General features: G+C 40.7%; 1 protein-coding gene across 3 annotated transcripts in view; it reads left to right on the top strand.

Moving 5' to 3' along the window:
- SETBP1 (SET binding protein 1) overlaps positions 1-15,640 on the top strand; it is a 355,994-nt gene extending 340,354 nt beyond the window's left edge. For all 3 annotated transcript variants that reach the window (XM_089497879.1, XM_089497888.1, XM_089497896.1), the window contains one exon: positions 7,093-15,640. In XM_089497879.1, coding sequence (XP_089354005.1) covers positions 7,093-7,646 — 554 coding nt within the window. In that variant the 3' untranslated portion in view covers positions 7,647-15,640. The remainder of the gene's footprint in view (positions 1-7,092) is intronic.
- The last annotated feature ends 277 nt before the right edge of the window (positions 15,641-15,917 follow it).

Below are 15,917 nucleotides of genomic sequence, written 5' to 3'. Positions count from 1 at the left end.
ATTTTAAATCGCTGATCTGCGCTAATGAGAGGCGTCCGCAGCGTTTGTTCTCCTGGTTCAATACACTACTAAAACCTTCCTCTCCCCTTGTCTTCTCATCATTTTCCCCGACTGACTTCGCCAACTACTTCATCACTAAAGTCACTACTATTTGATCTGAAATAGTTCCTCCCGACTTGTCCCCTACCACTAACCTCCTGGTACCTTCTACTAATAAACTCTCTGGGTTTCCCCCTGTTTCTCTGGATGAACTCTCTACGCTGCTAAATTCTTCCAAACCTACTACCTGCTCTCTTGATATTATTCCCTCCCGTCTCCTAATCTCTATAGCCCCTTCTCTTCTGCCCTCGCTCCTCTATATCTTTAATCTCTCTCTATGGGTTCCTTCCCTTCTGACTTCAAACATGCTCTCGTTTCCCCAATTCTGAAGAAACCCTCTCTCGATCCCTCTTCTTTGTCTAGCTATCGTCCAATTTCTCTTCTTCCTTTTCTTTCTAAGGTCCTAGAACGGGTCGTTTATTCTCGCTGTATTAAGTTTCTTGAAGCCAACTCCATCCTGGACCCTTTCCAGTCTGGCTTCCGCCCACGGCACTCTACAGAGACAGCCCTCACCAAGATCTCAAACGATCTATTGCGGGCCAAGACAAACGGCCTCTACTCTATTCCCATTCTTCTTGATTTGTCTGCAGCCTTTGACACTGTTGATCACTGTCTCCTGGTTGATTTTCTCTCTGACCTTGGGTTCTCCGACTCTGCTCTCGACTGGTTTAAATCAGGGGTAGGCAACCTGCGGCCCGCGGGCCGGATGCGGCCCAGCGAGGCCTTGGGACCGGCCCCAGCCCGGTCCTGCTGCCAATTGCCGCCAGGGCCTTTGGGGGGCAATTGTCTATAGAAACCTCAGAAACATGCATTTATATTAACATTTTTTAAAAAAATCAGCAAATTTTTTAGCGTGTCCTCCATTTTTTAAAAAAAGTGTCTTCCATTTGAAAATTTTGTCCTACATTTGTCCTGGTTTATTTATATATTTAATTTTTTAAAAAAATTATTTAATTATTTGTTTTTTGGCTTCGGCCCCCCAGTTGTCTGAGGGACAGCAACCCGGCACCCGGCTCAAAAAGATTGCCTACCCCTGGGTTTAAATCTTACTTGTCAGATAGATCTTTTGCAGTGGTCACGGGTGGTCAGACTTCATCCTCTGTTCCCCTATCTGTTGGAGTTCCCCAGGGCTCTGTCTTGGGTCCCCTTCTGTTCTCTCTATATACACTGTCCCTAGGTAAACTCATCAGTTCTTTTGGTTTCTTCTATCATCTGTACGCTGATGACACTCAGCTGTATCTCTCCACCCCTGACCTTTCGACGGGGCTTGAACAGCAAAGTTTCTTCTTGTCTGACTGCCATCTCTCAGTGGATGTGGCTTCGGTGCTTGAAGCTCAACATGTCTAAGACTGAGCTTCTTGTCTTTCCACCTAAACCCACCCTTCACTATTCCTTTTCTGTTTCTGTCGACGACACTTCTATTCAACTGGTTCATCAAGCCCGCAGTCTTGGCTTCATTTTTGACTCTTCTCTATCATTTATTCCCCAGATCCAGGCCACCGCCAAGACCTGTAGACTCTTTCTCCACAACATTGCCAAGATCCGTCCATTCCTCTCAGCCTCTACTGCCAAGACTCTGGTCCATGCCCTAGTGGTTTCGAGACTAGATTATTGTAACCTCCTTCTGACAGGGCTTCCTCTTTCACACCTCCATCCTTTAATCTCTGTCCAGTATTCAGCTGCCCGTATTGTCACATCCGCTCACCACTTTGACCATGTTTCACCTCTTTTATCCTCCCTTCATTGGCTCCCCTTCCCCTTCCGCATCCGGTACAAGCTTTTATTATTGACTTTCAAAGCTCTCCATGGATTGCCCCTCCTTACTTATCTGACCTTCTTTCTCCTTACATTCCTACTCGCACCCTCCGCTCTTGTAGTCAAGGTCTCCTGTCACAGTGTAGGACTACCACTGCCCCCTCCCGAATTCGTCCCTACTCGCTTGCTGCCCCTTACTCCTGGAACCTTCTTCCCCCACATACACACCTCATCACTTCTCTACCCAGTTTCAAAACTGAGTTAAAGACTATATTGTTTAGAGAAGCATTCCCAGAGGTGAGCCCCTCTCTGACCCAGGAAGCCTCCTTTTAACCATTAATTAAGAAGCCAAGCCCTTCCTCCAGTCCATCTGCCTTGGTCCAGGCCTCGGAGGTGGAGAAGAACTGCTGGACCTGATCCCATTCCCCACCACCACTCCCTTCTCCTTTTGTGTCATGTCTTCTTAGATTGTAAGCCTGAGGGCAGGGAACCGTCTAACTAAAGGATTGTATGTACAGCGCTGTGTAAATTTACAGCACTTTATAAATAAAGGTTAATAATAATAATAATAATAATAATAATAATAATAACAGCATGATGGTCTTAACAGTAATCATTAAGAGCTGCTTCTGAATGACTGGGAAGTTAAAAGTAGATGACTTATTATTCAAAGATCATTGGTGTGTGGCAACTACAAGCACAATCCTAAATTCACTCACTAGGCATTATCATCCCATTGAACACAGTGAAACAGAATCCAGAGGGAACAGGTAAACAGTTGCATGGTTCACATTTCCTCTGTAAGTTATTTGTTGATGCTCAAAATTCATTAGATTATGGCTGTTGAATTCATTGCTGTTGGCCAGTGAGTGTGTTCTTTCAAAGAGAAAAGTGGAAGAGAAATACTTTGAAAATCAGTGAACAGATGGCAGGAAGATGGCCAGAGCAGAATTGTTTTGAGAGAGCAACTGAGAATTATGTGTATCTCAAGTCTGAGTTTGCAAGGCTTCTAATCAATGCAGGCGGGCCACCCTTTTATTCATTTAAGCACACTGCCATCCATTTTCCTGTTCCAGTCTACTTGACTTAATCCTGGGTTTGTGTTAATAAGATTGTTAATTCAAACTAAAGACTTGCTAACTCAAACTAAAGAGCCAATTTAAAGACAGTGAATCTTTCTTGGAGCTGAGCAGGAGGATAGTGTTCCTATGTCTCATTCTAAGTCAGGAAACTAGTACATTTCTCTGCACAGCTCATGTCAAATTTAGCTGTTGGTCTGTCTTTCACCCAGATGTTGATAATTTATTAAGAACTCAAACTGTTTTAATGAGATAGGAAATGAAGTTGAAGGTCTCCTCCAACAGACTCATAATGCTTGAGGGGGGGGGTGTTAAAAATAAACACTTTAGCCTTTGATGCATCCCCCTTCCCTCCCCTACCTGCTGCTATACTCTACAACAGAAGTGGGCAACAGTGGCAGGTTTGACTACCAATTTTCTGACCCCTAACACCCTCTGGAGTTACACACAGACTGCCAAAAAATGTCAGTGGGGACAGAAGTGGCTGGATGTCCACATTTATAAAATGTGAAGTGGAAAGGCTTCAGGGAGTTTAAAAGATGAAGAGCTACTCCTGGATGTAGCTAGGTGACTTTAATATCCACGTTGACGATTCCAATAACCCTACAACATCTCGCTTTAACTCTCTGCTAGCTTCTTTTGGCCTCCAATCCCATTCCAACTCTTCAACTCATTCTCTTGGTCACTGTCTTAACCTAGTTCTTGTTGCAAACTGCACCATTTCTGACTACCTGGCACTTGACTTTCCACTATCTGATCATCATTTAATCTCCTTTGCTCTCACTTATACTCCTCCTCCTCGTCATACTGTTCAACGCCATTTTCGTGATCTTCAATCTGTTGACTCTAACCATCTTGGTCTGACCCTGGATTCATCTCTCTCTTCCCTAAATCTCGGGGATTCTGCTGATTCAGCAATGTCTTTATTTAACTCCACTCTTTCCTCGACTCTTGACCATTTCGCCCCTGTCTCTGTACGCACTTCTTCCTCTAAGACTAGGCCTCAGCCCTGGCTTACCCCCAACATTAAGTTTCTCCGGTCCTGCTCTAGAGCGGCTAAACGTCTTTGGAGAAAGTCCAAACAGTGGGCTGATTTTATCCATTTCAAATTTGTCCTTCCTTCCTTCTCACGTGCCCTCTCTATGGCAAAACAGAATTATTACAAATCATTGATCTCTGCCAATAAGAGGCACCCGCAGCAATTATTCTCCACCTTCAACACGTTGCTTAAACCTCCCTCTCCTCCTATCTCTTCATCATTCTCTCCTAATGACTTTCCTAATTATTTCATCTCTAAGATTACCTCTATTCGCTCTGAGATAGTCCCCCCCGATTCTTCTTCTGCTCTTAATCTTCTATTGCCCTCGCCTAACAAATTTTCTGTGTTTCCTCCTGCCTCTTTGGATGAACTCTCTACACTTCTGAACTCTTCCAAACCTGCAACCTCTTGATCCAATTCCTACTCGTCTTCTAATCTCTATAGCTCCCTCCTTTCTGCCCTCGCTTCTCCATATCTTCACTCTCTCTCTCTCTACAGGCTCCTTCCCGTCGGACTTGAAACATGCTCTCATTTCCCCAATCCTGAAAAAACCTTCTCTTGACCCCTCCTCTTTGTCTAGCTACCATCCGATTTCTCTTCTTCCCTTTCTTTCTAAGGTTTTGGAACGGGTTGTTTATTCGTGCTGTCTTGAGTTTCTTGAAGCCAACTCCATCCTCGATCCCTTTCAGTCTGGTTTCCACCCAAGGCATTCTACAGAGACAGCTCTCACTAAGATCTCGAATGACCTTTTACAGGCCAAGGCTAATGGCCTTTACTCTGTTCTCATCCTTCTCAATTTGTCTGCTGCCTTTGACACCGTTGATCACTTTCTCCTAATTAACATACTCTCTGACCTTGGGTTCTCAGACTCTGTTCTTGACTGGTTTAGATCTTACTTGTCTGGCAGATCTTTTGCAGTAGTTGCAGGTGGTCAGACTTCTTCTCCTGTTCCCTTATCTGTTGGAGTTCCCCAGGGCTCTGTTCTGGGTCCCCTTCTGTTTTCTCTCTACACGCTGTCCTTAGGAAAACTCATTAGCTCTTTTGGTTTTTCCTACCATCTGTATGCCGATGACACCCAGTTGTAGCTTTCCGCCCCTGACCTTTCTCCAAGGCTTGAACAGCAAGTTTCATCTTGCCTCACAGCTGTCTCACAGTGGATGTGCCATCGGCGTTTGAAGCTCAACATGTCCAAGACGGAGCTTCTTGTCTTTCCTCCTAAGTCCACTCTTCAACACTCCTTTTCTGTCTCTGTGAACAACACTTCTATTCAACCAGTCCAGCAAGCCCGCAGTCTTGGTTTTATCTTTGATTCTTCTCTGTCATGTTTCCCTCAGATCCAGACCACAGCCAAGGCTTGTAGATTCTCTTTATACAATATTGCCAAAATCCGACCATATTTCTCCGCCTCTACTGCCAAGATCCTGGTCCATGCCCTAGTGATCTCACGACTTGATTACTGTAATGTCCTCCTGGCTGGGCTTCCTCTTTCTCACCTCCGTCCTTTAATCTCTGTCCAGAATTCAGCTGTACGCATTATCACTTCCACCCTCCACTCTGACCACATCTCTCCTGTGTTGGCATCCCTTCACTGGCTCCCCCTCCCTTTCTGCATTCAGTATAAGCTCCTGCTGTCGACATTTAAAGCCCTCCATGGACTGGCCCCTCCTTACTTATCAGACCTTCTTTCTCCTCACTTTCCCACTTGGGCCCTCCGTTCTGGTAGTCAAGGTCTGCTGTCTCAGCCCAGGATTTCCTCTGCCCCATCTCGGATTCGCCCCTTTTCACTTGCTGCCCCTCACTCCTGGAACCTTCTTCCCCCACAAACAAGAGCCATCACTTCTTTAACCAGCTTCAAAACAGAGTTGAAAACCATCCTGCTCAGAGAAGCCTTCCCAGGCATTGCATAATTGTCACTTACTATTTGATGTTCTTTTGGTGCCTGTTTATCAAACCATTTCCTGTATTGCTATGTACTGTATATGCATTATCCTACTTGAGAGTATGTATTTTCCCTGGAAGATTAACCATCCATTATGAAGCCAAGCTATCCCTCCAGTCCATCTGCCTTGGTCCAGGCCTCGGAGGTAGAGAGGAACTGCTGGACCTCTTACCCTTTCCCGCCACCACTCCCTTCTCCTTCTGTGTCATGTCTTTTTAGATTGTAAGCCCGAGGGCAGGGAACCATCTAACTAAAAAGATTGTATGTACAGTGCTGTGTAAATTTACAGTGCTTCATAAATAAAGGTTAATAATAATAATAATAATAATAATAATAATAATGTTTCTGGGAAGGACAGTTTACCTATTTTTATGCCCATACAAAAAGTTATACTGGCATACAAAAATAGCCTTGGGTTGAGACTGCATGGGACCCCTCTCTACAGCATGGAAAGCATGAGTTAAAACACTTGCACAACCACTTCACCAGGCTAAACCTTGTCATGGCCATTTGGTCACATGCACCAGTTTTTGGACCAACTGTGCATGTGATAAAAGATATGTTTCACCCCTATGACCCTCCTGCAAGTTGCACCAATATGCCTTGGCTCAATAGAAATGGCTTCCTGCTCCTCCTTTTTTCTTTTTTCTGTTTTTTGGTGGGGGTTTTTGTTTGTTTTTTGGGGGCTGTTTCTCAGCCATTTGGAGATGTTTTCATGGAGTCGGGGGGTTCTTTAGGAGTAGAAGAGATACGGTTTGGAGGCATTTCGCCCAGCTTTCAGGCAAAACATGAAAAGATCCACCTCAGAAATTCATACCTGGTGAGATTGCAAGTACTGATACCAGGAGATGAAAACAATTTCTAATTTCTGGAATCTTACTAATTTCAATTCATTAATTCAACTAATCGTGCTAAGGTAATTTTAATGGCATGATCACAGGTTTATGATATAAATGGTTGTTCTTCTGTGACTGCCTTTATCATAAATAATTTTGAAATATTTTCATTATTCTATTTGGTATGCAATTTCCCATGTTTCTCCCATTATTCATAATCTTCAGCCCAAGCAAATCTTTCCATCGGTTGACATTAATCATATTTCAGCCATTATGTTTGCAGACCTGTGTGCCAATTCCAATTGGTTCTGAACTTAATCTTCCTCATTTCCTTTTGCCTTGCAGCCAGCTCACCACTCAAGAAACGATTCAAGCGCTGTGAAATCGAAGCAATCCAGTGCGAGGTGCGGAAGATGTGTAACTACACCAAGATTCTCTCCACCAAGAAGAACCTGGATCATGTGAATAAAATCCTAAAAGCCAAGCGGCTGCAGAGACAATCAAAGACAGGCAATAACTTTGTCAAGAAGAGACGAGGTCGTCCCCGGAAACAGCCCCTCTCTTTTGACGAAGACTCCAGAGACCAAATGCCCGTTTTGGAAAAATGTGTTGACCTCCCTTGCAAACGAGGTCAAAGGTTTGCGATGAATCCTTTAATGATGGAACAAGCAGCCAATCAAGATACAATTTCAGCCACCATTGAGGCTGTCATACATATGGCTCGAGAGACACCACCACTGCCGCCGCCACCTCCACCACCACCTCCTCCTCCTTCACAGACAGCAAGAATTGGAAAAAGAAAAAACAAATTGCAACAGTGTTTGCAGGTAGAGGAGGATGAAGTGAAAGTGAAAAGGCACCGGAAAACTAGAGGAAGTGAAAGCGAAACCCTCCCCTAATAATAGACATGGCCAATCAAGGGACAATGTTGAATGGTGAGTGTCCTGGGACCAGTGGGCCAGAGCTCTGGGTTGGGCCCCTCCACTCAACATCTTCTACATCTACAGCATCGGACTTGCTCTGTATTTCAGTAGCACAGCATTAAGAAATCAGACAAGAATGACCAGTAATAATAACATTAATAATAGTATTTACAATAATGACAGATCTTTGGCATTAGCTAATAAAGTGGAATGTGAAGGGGTTCAGAGCAAGGATTTCCAAACTTAGTGAATCTATTTTACAGAGTTTCTGTTAACAACAACACCAAATGTGATGTTTCTTGTATATCAGAAAGGAAGGGGGTTCATTCAAAGTCACCAGAGCTTTACACATGGCAAGACTAATATTATCCCTACCAGGATTGCCAATACCCGTACAGATAGAGGCTTCTGAAGCTTTGTAACAGATGCGTGGCAGAAGGAAACTTACCACCAGCAGCTTTTCCAGTCACTGCTGATAACTAGAAGGGAAAACATTGCACTTACCAGATTTCTCTTTGCCATACAGCTGTTTAGGCAGCAAGAGCCCTTGAAAGGAAAAAAAATTGGCAGCTCTTGGAAGTGGAAGTTAATTCTGCTTTTTTTCCCCACATCACACACACAAAAAAGGCTTCTCAACTGTCCTCTTGGTTTTAATCTACTTTGCAAAATCTTTCTCATATTTTACCAGGTTTGGGATATTTTTAAAGAAACTCTCTCCAGGCTTACAGCAACTAACTGAATGATAAAATATCTGAATCACTAACTCAAAATCTTGTGGAGGGGGGTCCTTCCCCACTTCTCAAAAAAATTGCCCAGTGTAAATTAACAAGTGGTGAGTGATATAGAGAGGGTGAGTGGAGCCCCCACCATAAACTAAGCAAATCTCTAATGACCATCCTGGAATATACTGAAAGAATTTAGCATTTCACATAAGAACAGATGCCAACTTTTCAATAAAAAAGCCTTCCCATCAAGTGACTGATGGGTCCCATTGGTGATGGAGGCAGTTGTTCACTGATCGCCCAACTGACCCGGGGAGCAGAAGACTGGGAACATATCAGAAAAGAACAGCAGGAATATTGGGGTCTTGTTACTCTTAAAAGGCAAGGACTCCAGAAGATATCTGAATCTGTCAACTCTTTGATGCTGTTTGCACTTCAGTTGGGAAACTTGGGGACAAACATATCAGCATGTTTGCATCCAAGTGATGAAGCAATGCCTTGACTTGGTTTTTTTCTCCCTTAAAAATATATCTACAAATACATTTTAAAAAATGAAATCAGCAAAAGTTGTTTGAAAAATCATTCACCCAGAAATTGAGAGCAGAGGAAGAAATATTTCTTGACAGGCATTTTCTAAATTAAAATATAAAAGGATTAAGTGTTCTTATCTAAAAAAAAAAATTATAATGATGATGAGCTAAATGTTCAAAGGGTGCCACCACTGCAGTTGTACTAATACCACTTTGGACACCCTTTTTCCCCAAGTTGTGGTTGCCTTAAAGAAAAATATTTTGGCTTTTTTTTTCTTTTGTATATATTGTAATTATAATGAAAAGGGGGGGAAATCAGTCTGCATGAACACAAACAGTGTGATAAATTGTCTCTCTAAATTGTCAGTTTCACTTGTCCAGTTCAAACTCAAAGTGTACTTTTATTTACCAATATTTTAAAAGCTTGGATATGCATCTATATCTGAAGCAATTTTGCATAGCAAAATCAATCAATAATTATTGCTATTTCGTTGGAAGCCAAATTGTTCAGACCAAACAAACATTCTGAAGGAGAGTACTCTTTCATTGCAGTAGTTATAGTTTCTTTGTTGTTGTTGTTTTTTAAAGGAACATTTAAAATTCATAGATGAGCAATTCCTTTCTTTTTCTTGTAAATTTCATCATGGTAGAGAGTTGCACAGTGGTAGCACAGTTTCTGCCTTTCAGCACATACTGGAGACATAAAGAAGACCTGCTTCAATAAAACACAAAGGAGTTGTTTAAAAGAGTAGATGTGAGGGATATTGAAGAAAACATTATAATCTGCAGAACTTGGGGGGGGGGGTACATCCCTACATCCCTTCCCCACTGCCACCTCACTAACTATCTGAATCTTTCTTGTTCTTTATTTGCAAATTGTCATGAAAGCAATTTTCCATTTCCTCCTGTTACATGATCCAGTGTGTGCAGTTGCCATGGTGCCAGAGACTGCCTCCTCTTAAGTGTCAGGAAAAACTTGATATCCATGTGATGTTGTATTGTACAAAACACGCTGACGGGCAGTTCATCCCATGTGGTGTTTAGTGCTTAGACATATTATCTTTTGGTCTACAGTTCCCCAGATATCCCTAAACAACATGCTGGCTGGAAAGTTCTGGAAATTGTAGTTTTAAAAAAAAGAAGAAGTAATTCTTCCAAGCTCTGGGTCTTCTTCTCTGCTCATAGTGAACAGTTTTAGAATGCCAGGAACATTTGGGATACTAAACACCCCATCCAAATCAATCAAAGAGTCCTATAGATCCCCAAAAGCTAGGAGATTTGTTACAGGGTGAGTATCATGCACCAATGTCCATTTCAGTACATTCATGAAGTGTTGTTCAGTCTCAGATGCATGTGCAGTGCTTATGATTGATGCTGACAGTCATTCAGTGGTGGAAAGTTATATGCAGAAAGTACTGACAGTAGCACATATAGAGATACTGGGCTGGGTTCAGAACTGGATTTCCATTTATGTAGGAAACATCACAATAACCATCACCTCTCCCTGCCGCTAGCCCCTGAAAATCTTCTCCAGAGGGCTTCAAATGTTATAAGAAATATGTTTATCTCTAAGATGCCATGGGAAATTGTGATTAATGCTGCAATGGACTAACACAGCTACTCGCTTTGGAAATTGAAAGAGGTGTTCAGGGTTTCTGCTTCCTGAGTTGCACTTCTAAGCTTACATCCATTTTCAGCTACTTAAAATCTGCTTCTAGCATCACTTTTGTGGTGTGGGAGCCATCCTGGGGTGATATGACTTCATGTTATGCAACGTGATATAGTAATATGGGCACTGCACAATATGGCTCAAGAAATCAGCCTACTGCTTCCATCCATCCTGGATTTTGGAAAATGAGCTCAGTTGGTGACAGTTTCCAGTTGTTTTGGTATGGCTTAAACTGCCATTTCCCACACAGTTCCCATTCAGCCATGATCAATGCAGTTCATGAGCAAAATCCATCCTGAGTGAAAGTGTACTTCAAAGACAATGAGCATTTTATCAAGCCTTGGGTATTTTCTCTCTCTGTCTCTCTCTTAAGAGATATGTAAAGGGATCTTATACCACCTTTGAGACTAACTGAGCAAAAGATGATGTAGCATAAGCTTTCGTAGACTTGGTCTACTTCCTCAAGTGCATGGAGTGAACTGGTGCCCAGGAAGAACCTTTATAATCAGACTGTATGAATAGCCATAGAAATGCAAAACTTGTGGGTATGGTGATTGATTATAAAGGTCCTTCCTGGACACTCCATGCATCTGAGAAAGTAGATCAAGTCCACAAAAGCTTATGCTGCAACTTCTTTCACTCACTTATTCTCAAAGATGCAACAAGATCCCTTTGCACACTGATATTCCAGACTAACCTAGCTGTGCCTCTGAATTCAAGAGATATGCTTTGAAAAGGAAGTGCCTTGTGTAATGTGAGAATATTGCCCTTTGGGAGATACCAATGTATGCAACAGCTCACTGATGCTTCTATCCAGGCAACTATAGATAAATCAGATGTTCCGTGCTCAACCTGTGCACCTTACCTTATGTTTATCATGCACAAGTTGTAACCCTCCAAGCCAAAGGCAGATTATTAATTATGTACAGAAAACCTGATAGCACCTGGAAGACAGAAAAAGTGAAAGCTTTATCTCCTTGCAGATGAAGAAGGCCACTATACCATCCATAGCCAGTGGCTACTCTTAGCCTTGATAGCTCATGAATACAGGATATCTGTTTTATAGCAAGACTGGTGCTGAGCCATTGAACATCTGTCAACTCAAATGATTCTTTGATGGTCACATTACAAGACACTTGCTTTTTTCAATGCAAATATAAATCCTCATAAAAGAAAAATGTTAGCAGCACTGAGTACTTTGACATCACAGAGCACTTGAGAGACAGTGAATGATTTCTCATTAATTTGATCTCTGCAGTTTTTTTAATCCAAATTTCGTATGACAAGGTTGACACCTTCAAATGCACACGCACTCACTCACACAACATTCAATAGCTGAGGTGCCCATCTGACAACTCTGTTTTTGTGGAGCTCCTCCTTTTTTACACTTCTACACATATTCTGTGTCACTTTCCTGCAGAAGATATTTTTAAAAAATGAGAAAAATTAATCTTCCTTGGGAGATGTTTTTGAACATCCTTTTTTAAAAAATGTATTTCTATCAGCATTTTTAAAATCACACTAAATGTTTGTATACATCCATGCACTAACTGAAGTGTGTTTGCATTTTTAGCATGTGCATTTTTCCATATGCACTTTTAAAATGTATATTTTTTATTCAAACACATTTTTTTCTTTTTTGGCAGAAAACATTGGCAGAAATGTGCTTATGGCTAAATAGAAAGTGTGTCTGTCCATTTCCATTTTTAGATTATATAGATTTGGGAAATCCAGAAAGAAAGAAAAAAGAATGACTAACACATATGATTCACCCATATGTGTTAGGCATATGGAGAAGAATTCATGTATTACTTTTCATTGGTAATTTCATGTAGTAATTTTCATTCATTATTTTATCACTGTATGTGTTTCTATGTGTCTTCAAATCACCTGTCGGCTTATGGCGACCCTTTAAATGTCATAGGTTTTTTTTTTTAATACAAGGAACATTCAGAGGTGATTTTTTTTTCCAGTTCTTTCCTCTGCAATATAGTCTACAGCACTTGGTATTTGTTTGTGGTCTCCTATCCAAATACTGACTAGGGCTGACCCAGCTTCCAAGATCAGATGCAATGTGGTGTCTTTAGGTATTTAGGCTGCTACACACATAGAAGTGCAAACAAGTCTATTTACAGAGACAAACAGGTTGGGCCAGTCCTCATAGCAATTCCTGGGTCATTATACATACCTGATTGTTCTTGCACAGATTGAGCTTCCACAGACAGGAGACAATCTAGTGTCCCTCCTTTGTTGTTATGTGCCTTAAGTTGACTTCAACTTATGGTGATCCTATCATTGAGTTTTCATGGCAACATTTTTTCAGAGGAGGTTTGTCTTTGCTTCCCTCTAAGGCTGAGACAGTGTGTTTTGCCCAACATCACCACTGGGTTTCCATGGCTAAGGGAGAATTCAAACCCTGGTCTCCTGGAATCCTAGCTCAACACAAACCACTACAGCATGTGGGCTCCTTCCAGTGTACAGCCCCCAAATATCATTAAAAGCATAGAAAACTGTTTTGGAGAGCTGGTAAACCATTTGAAGCAGAGTTTTTGGTCTACCAGTAGCTATATAGGAAGAAGGGCCGAAAATCCCAGCACTACTGATGGTTTGAGATGCCTGATGTCACTGTTTCATGACTGAGCTGCAAGACCTTCACCATATTTAGCAAAAAGCCTTCTGGCACCTTAAAGATACACACACACACACACACACACACACACTCCATGTCTGCCTTTCAGAAGTTTGCTTTTCCAGCAGAATTTGAAAACAACATACAGAGCAAGTTTATGGGATATGTGGCAATAATGTGATATTGTCAAGTCAGAGAACTAAATTGGAAATCATAATGCATAGATAGAGCTGAAAATGTGTATTTTGCCATGTCATGTACCCTGTCAGTGTGTTGAAAGAAAGCCACAAATGGAATAATAACAATAATTAATGTATTACGAGAAATGGTTAAGGATTAAGTTGTAGGGCTCAAGGCTACAGAATGCTACACAGTATTTGAATAACAAGCTTTTTTTAAAAAAAGAATAAGAACCTCATCCCTCCATCTTCCAGATGATTTGGTTATAGAAATGTTGAAATTCCAAAAACAGATTTGTCAGAATGTCATGAATGTAAACACCTGCATTCACGTATACACATGAATAAGATGGTATGCAGGTGACAGGAATCTGGCCCCAATCTATTTTAACATCCAAGGATTCCTCCAGCCGTCTCAGACTCAAAACATCTTGCAGTGGAATCCATTCCATTGCAATGGATGGCCACTGTAATGGAAACACACTGGATGTGATCTTTACATTCAGAATCAAAAAGTGCACATGGAAGTGTCCATGTCTGTGTAGTTCTCCCTGGCTGATTCTGAGCAACTGCATTCCTAGACTGCACTACTGTTCCAATAAAATATTAACTTACTATATAGTCCTATGTTAACCTGTCAAGGGCTCAGTTTATGATGTTTTGTTGGGGAAAGAGAAAGAAAAGGGTAAGAGGCCCCACAAAAAAAAAATAATTTCAGTAAAAGGTTTGGTTGTTCAGTGGGTCCTTTATATCCATTGTGATTTGATTTCGGGACCCCCACATGGGTATCAAAATCTGTGCATGTTCAAGTCCCGTTATATACAATGTCATATATAAAATGGCTAAATCAAGCTTTGCTTTTTGGAATTTCTAAATTTTTTGGAACATTTTCAAGCTGTGGATAGTTGAATCAATGGATAAAAAGTCCATAGATATAACTGTATGTACAAATTGAAATATCAGAACATTGAAACTTCAATGTCAATAATCTAACTGTAGGTGAAAATATAATTTTGCTCTAGGGATGAGTCAGTTCATTTGCAATGCTTCTAGCTGGGGCCATTAATTATGACTATAACAGATGCTCTGAAGTCCGTCTCCTCCATCCTCTCTGAATATTTTCGCCCGAAATAAATTGGGGTGAAGTCAAATATCACTTAGTTTTAAACTCTTTGTATTCTGGTAAGCACATGTTCTTCTTTCTGTTTCTCTGTGGGAACTGGAACAAGGTCTACTTCTAATGATACTTTCTGTTCAAATACATCCCCTGCCCCACTTAGATAGTCATGTGCAACAATTCCTGATTTACACTTCAGTTCTAAACATTTGCAGGAGCATACCTTGCTGGCAATGTTGGCCTAACATTATTGTTTGAAAATTTAATGACACTATTGGATTTGCTCCATTCAAACCATTAAATTGCTAGCACAGCAAATCTTAGGACTGGGTTGTTAATCAGAAGCACATTTCAACCAAGGAAATTTATTGGAGATCTTCATAAAATGCCTGCCTACTAAGTAATAAAACAAGCAGTCATTTACAGGCTTGTTTCCCCCTCCCCCTGAGTTGGAGAAAAAGAAAATAAAGGAAAGGAGATGCCAATTTGGTCAACATGGGAAGGAAAAGGTACGCACCCATGTCAATTGGTTTATTTTTTTTAAATGCTGTTTCTTAAATAATAATACTAAATGCACAGAAAGTGTTAAATATGTATATACTGTATTTCAAAAATTAAAAAAAAATCCTACAAAAATGAACGGGGCACAAGATTGTTCTATAAGTCGTGCTGGCTACTTTTTAGTTTGTATTCATAAGTGGTTTTTAAACGCCTTTTTTAACGTGTAATTTGCATGTTCTCCTTTGATTGTATGTAAACATATTTTAGAGCAAAAAAATGTATTTGTATTTTATTGAATATAGAGGCAAGACAAAAACTTGTACATTTGTTTGAAATGTTCTTTTTGTAACGGTTTTTATTCATGAGGCATTTTTGTACATTTAAAAAATGGATACAGACTTGCTGTTATTTGAAGGTTAGGTACATCTGGCATGCTAAAATGTCATGCTTTTTCATGATTTTAGATGTTGGTTTTTAAACATTTTTTTCTAAAAGGAAGCTCCTTTCGCTACCAAATCAGGTTAGCACAGTATAGAGCACTTAACTATTAAAAAAAATACAAGAAAAAAAGGAAAAAAAGTTAATCCTATTCATATGTTATTCATTGTGTGAAATTAAAGGAATTCAAATCAGTCTACCATGAGTTGTGAATTCTTTTGTCTTATTTTCCATCTGGTTCACATCACTGAGGAGTTTAATAGCTCTAGGGATACAAATGTATGCACTCACCAGTTCTCTTTTGTGGTCATGGATAAATCTGGTTCTCTCATTTTTTTTAAAGGTCCTAAAAACCTTTTTTTTTAAATGAAGTAGGTTTGGTGTTTTTTGTTGCTTGCTTTTTTAGTGTAACTTTCTTTCTCGACGAGAAGTAACAGAAGTTGAGTCTTTAAAAGGAGGCTG

This window comes from Sceloporus occidentalis, unplaced genomic scaffold, assembly GCF_023333645.1.
Source record: "Sceloporus occidentalis isolate IW3139 unplaced genomic scaffold, rSceOcc1.0.p SCAF_1, whole genome shotgun sequence".
NCBI classification, from domain to species: domain Eukaryota; kingdom Metazoa; phylum Chordata; class Lepidosauria; order Squamata; family Phrynosomatidae; genus Sceloporus; species Sceloporus occidentalis.
Note: the sequence above shows the minus strand (reverse complement) of the source record. Positions and strands in the feature narration are given on the sequence as shown.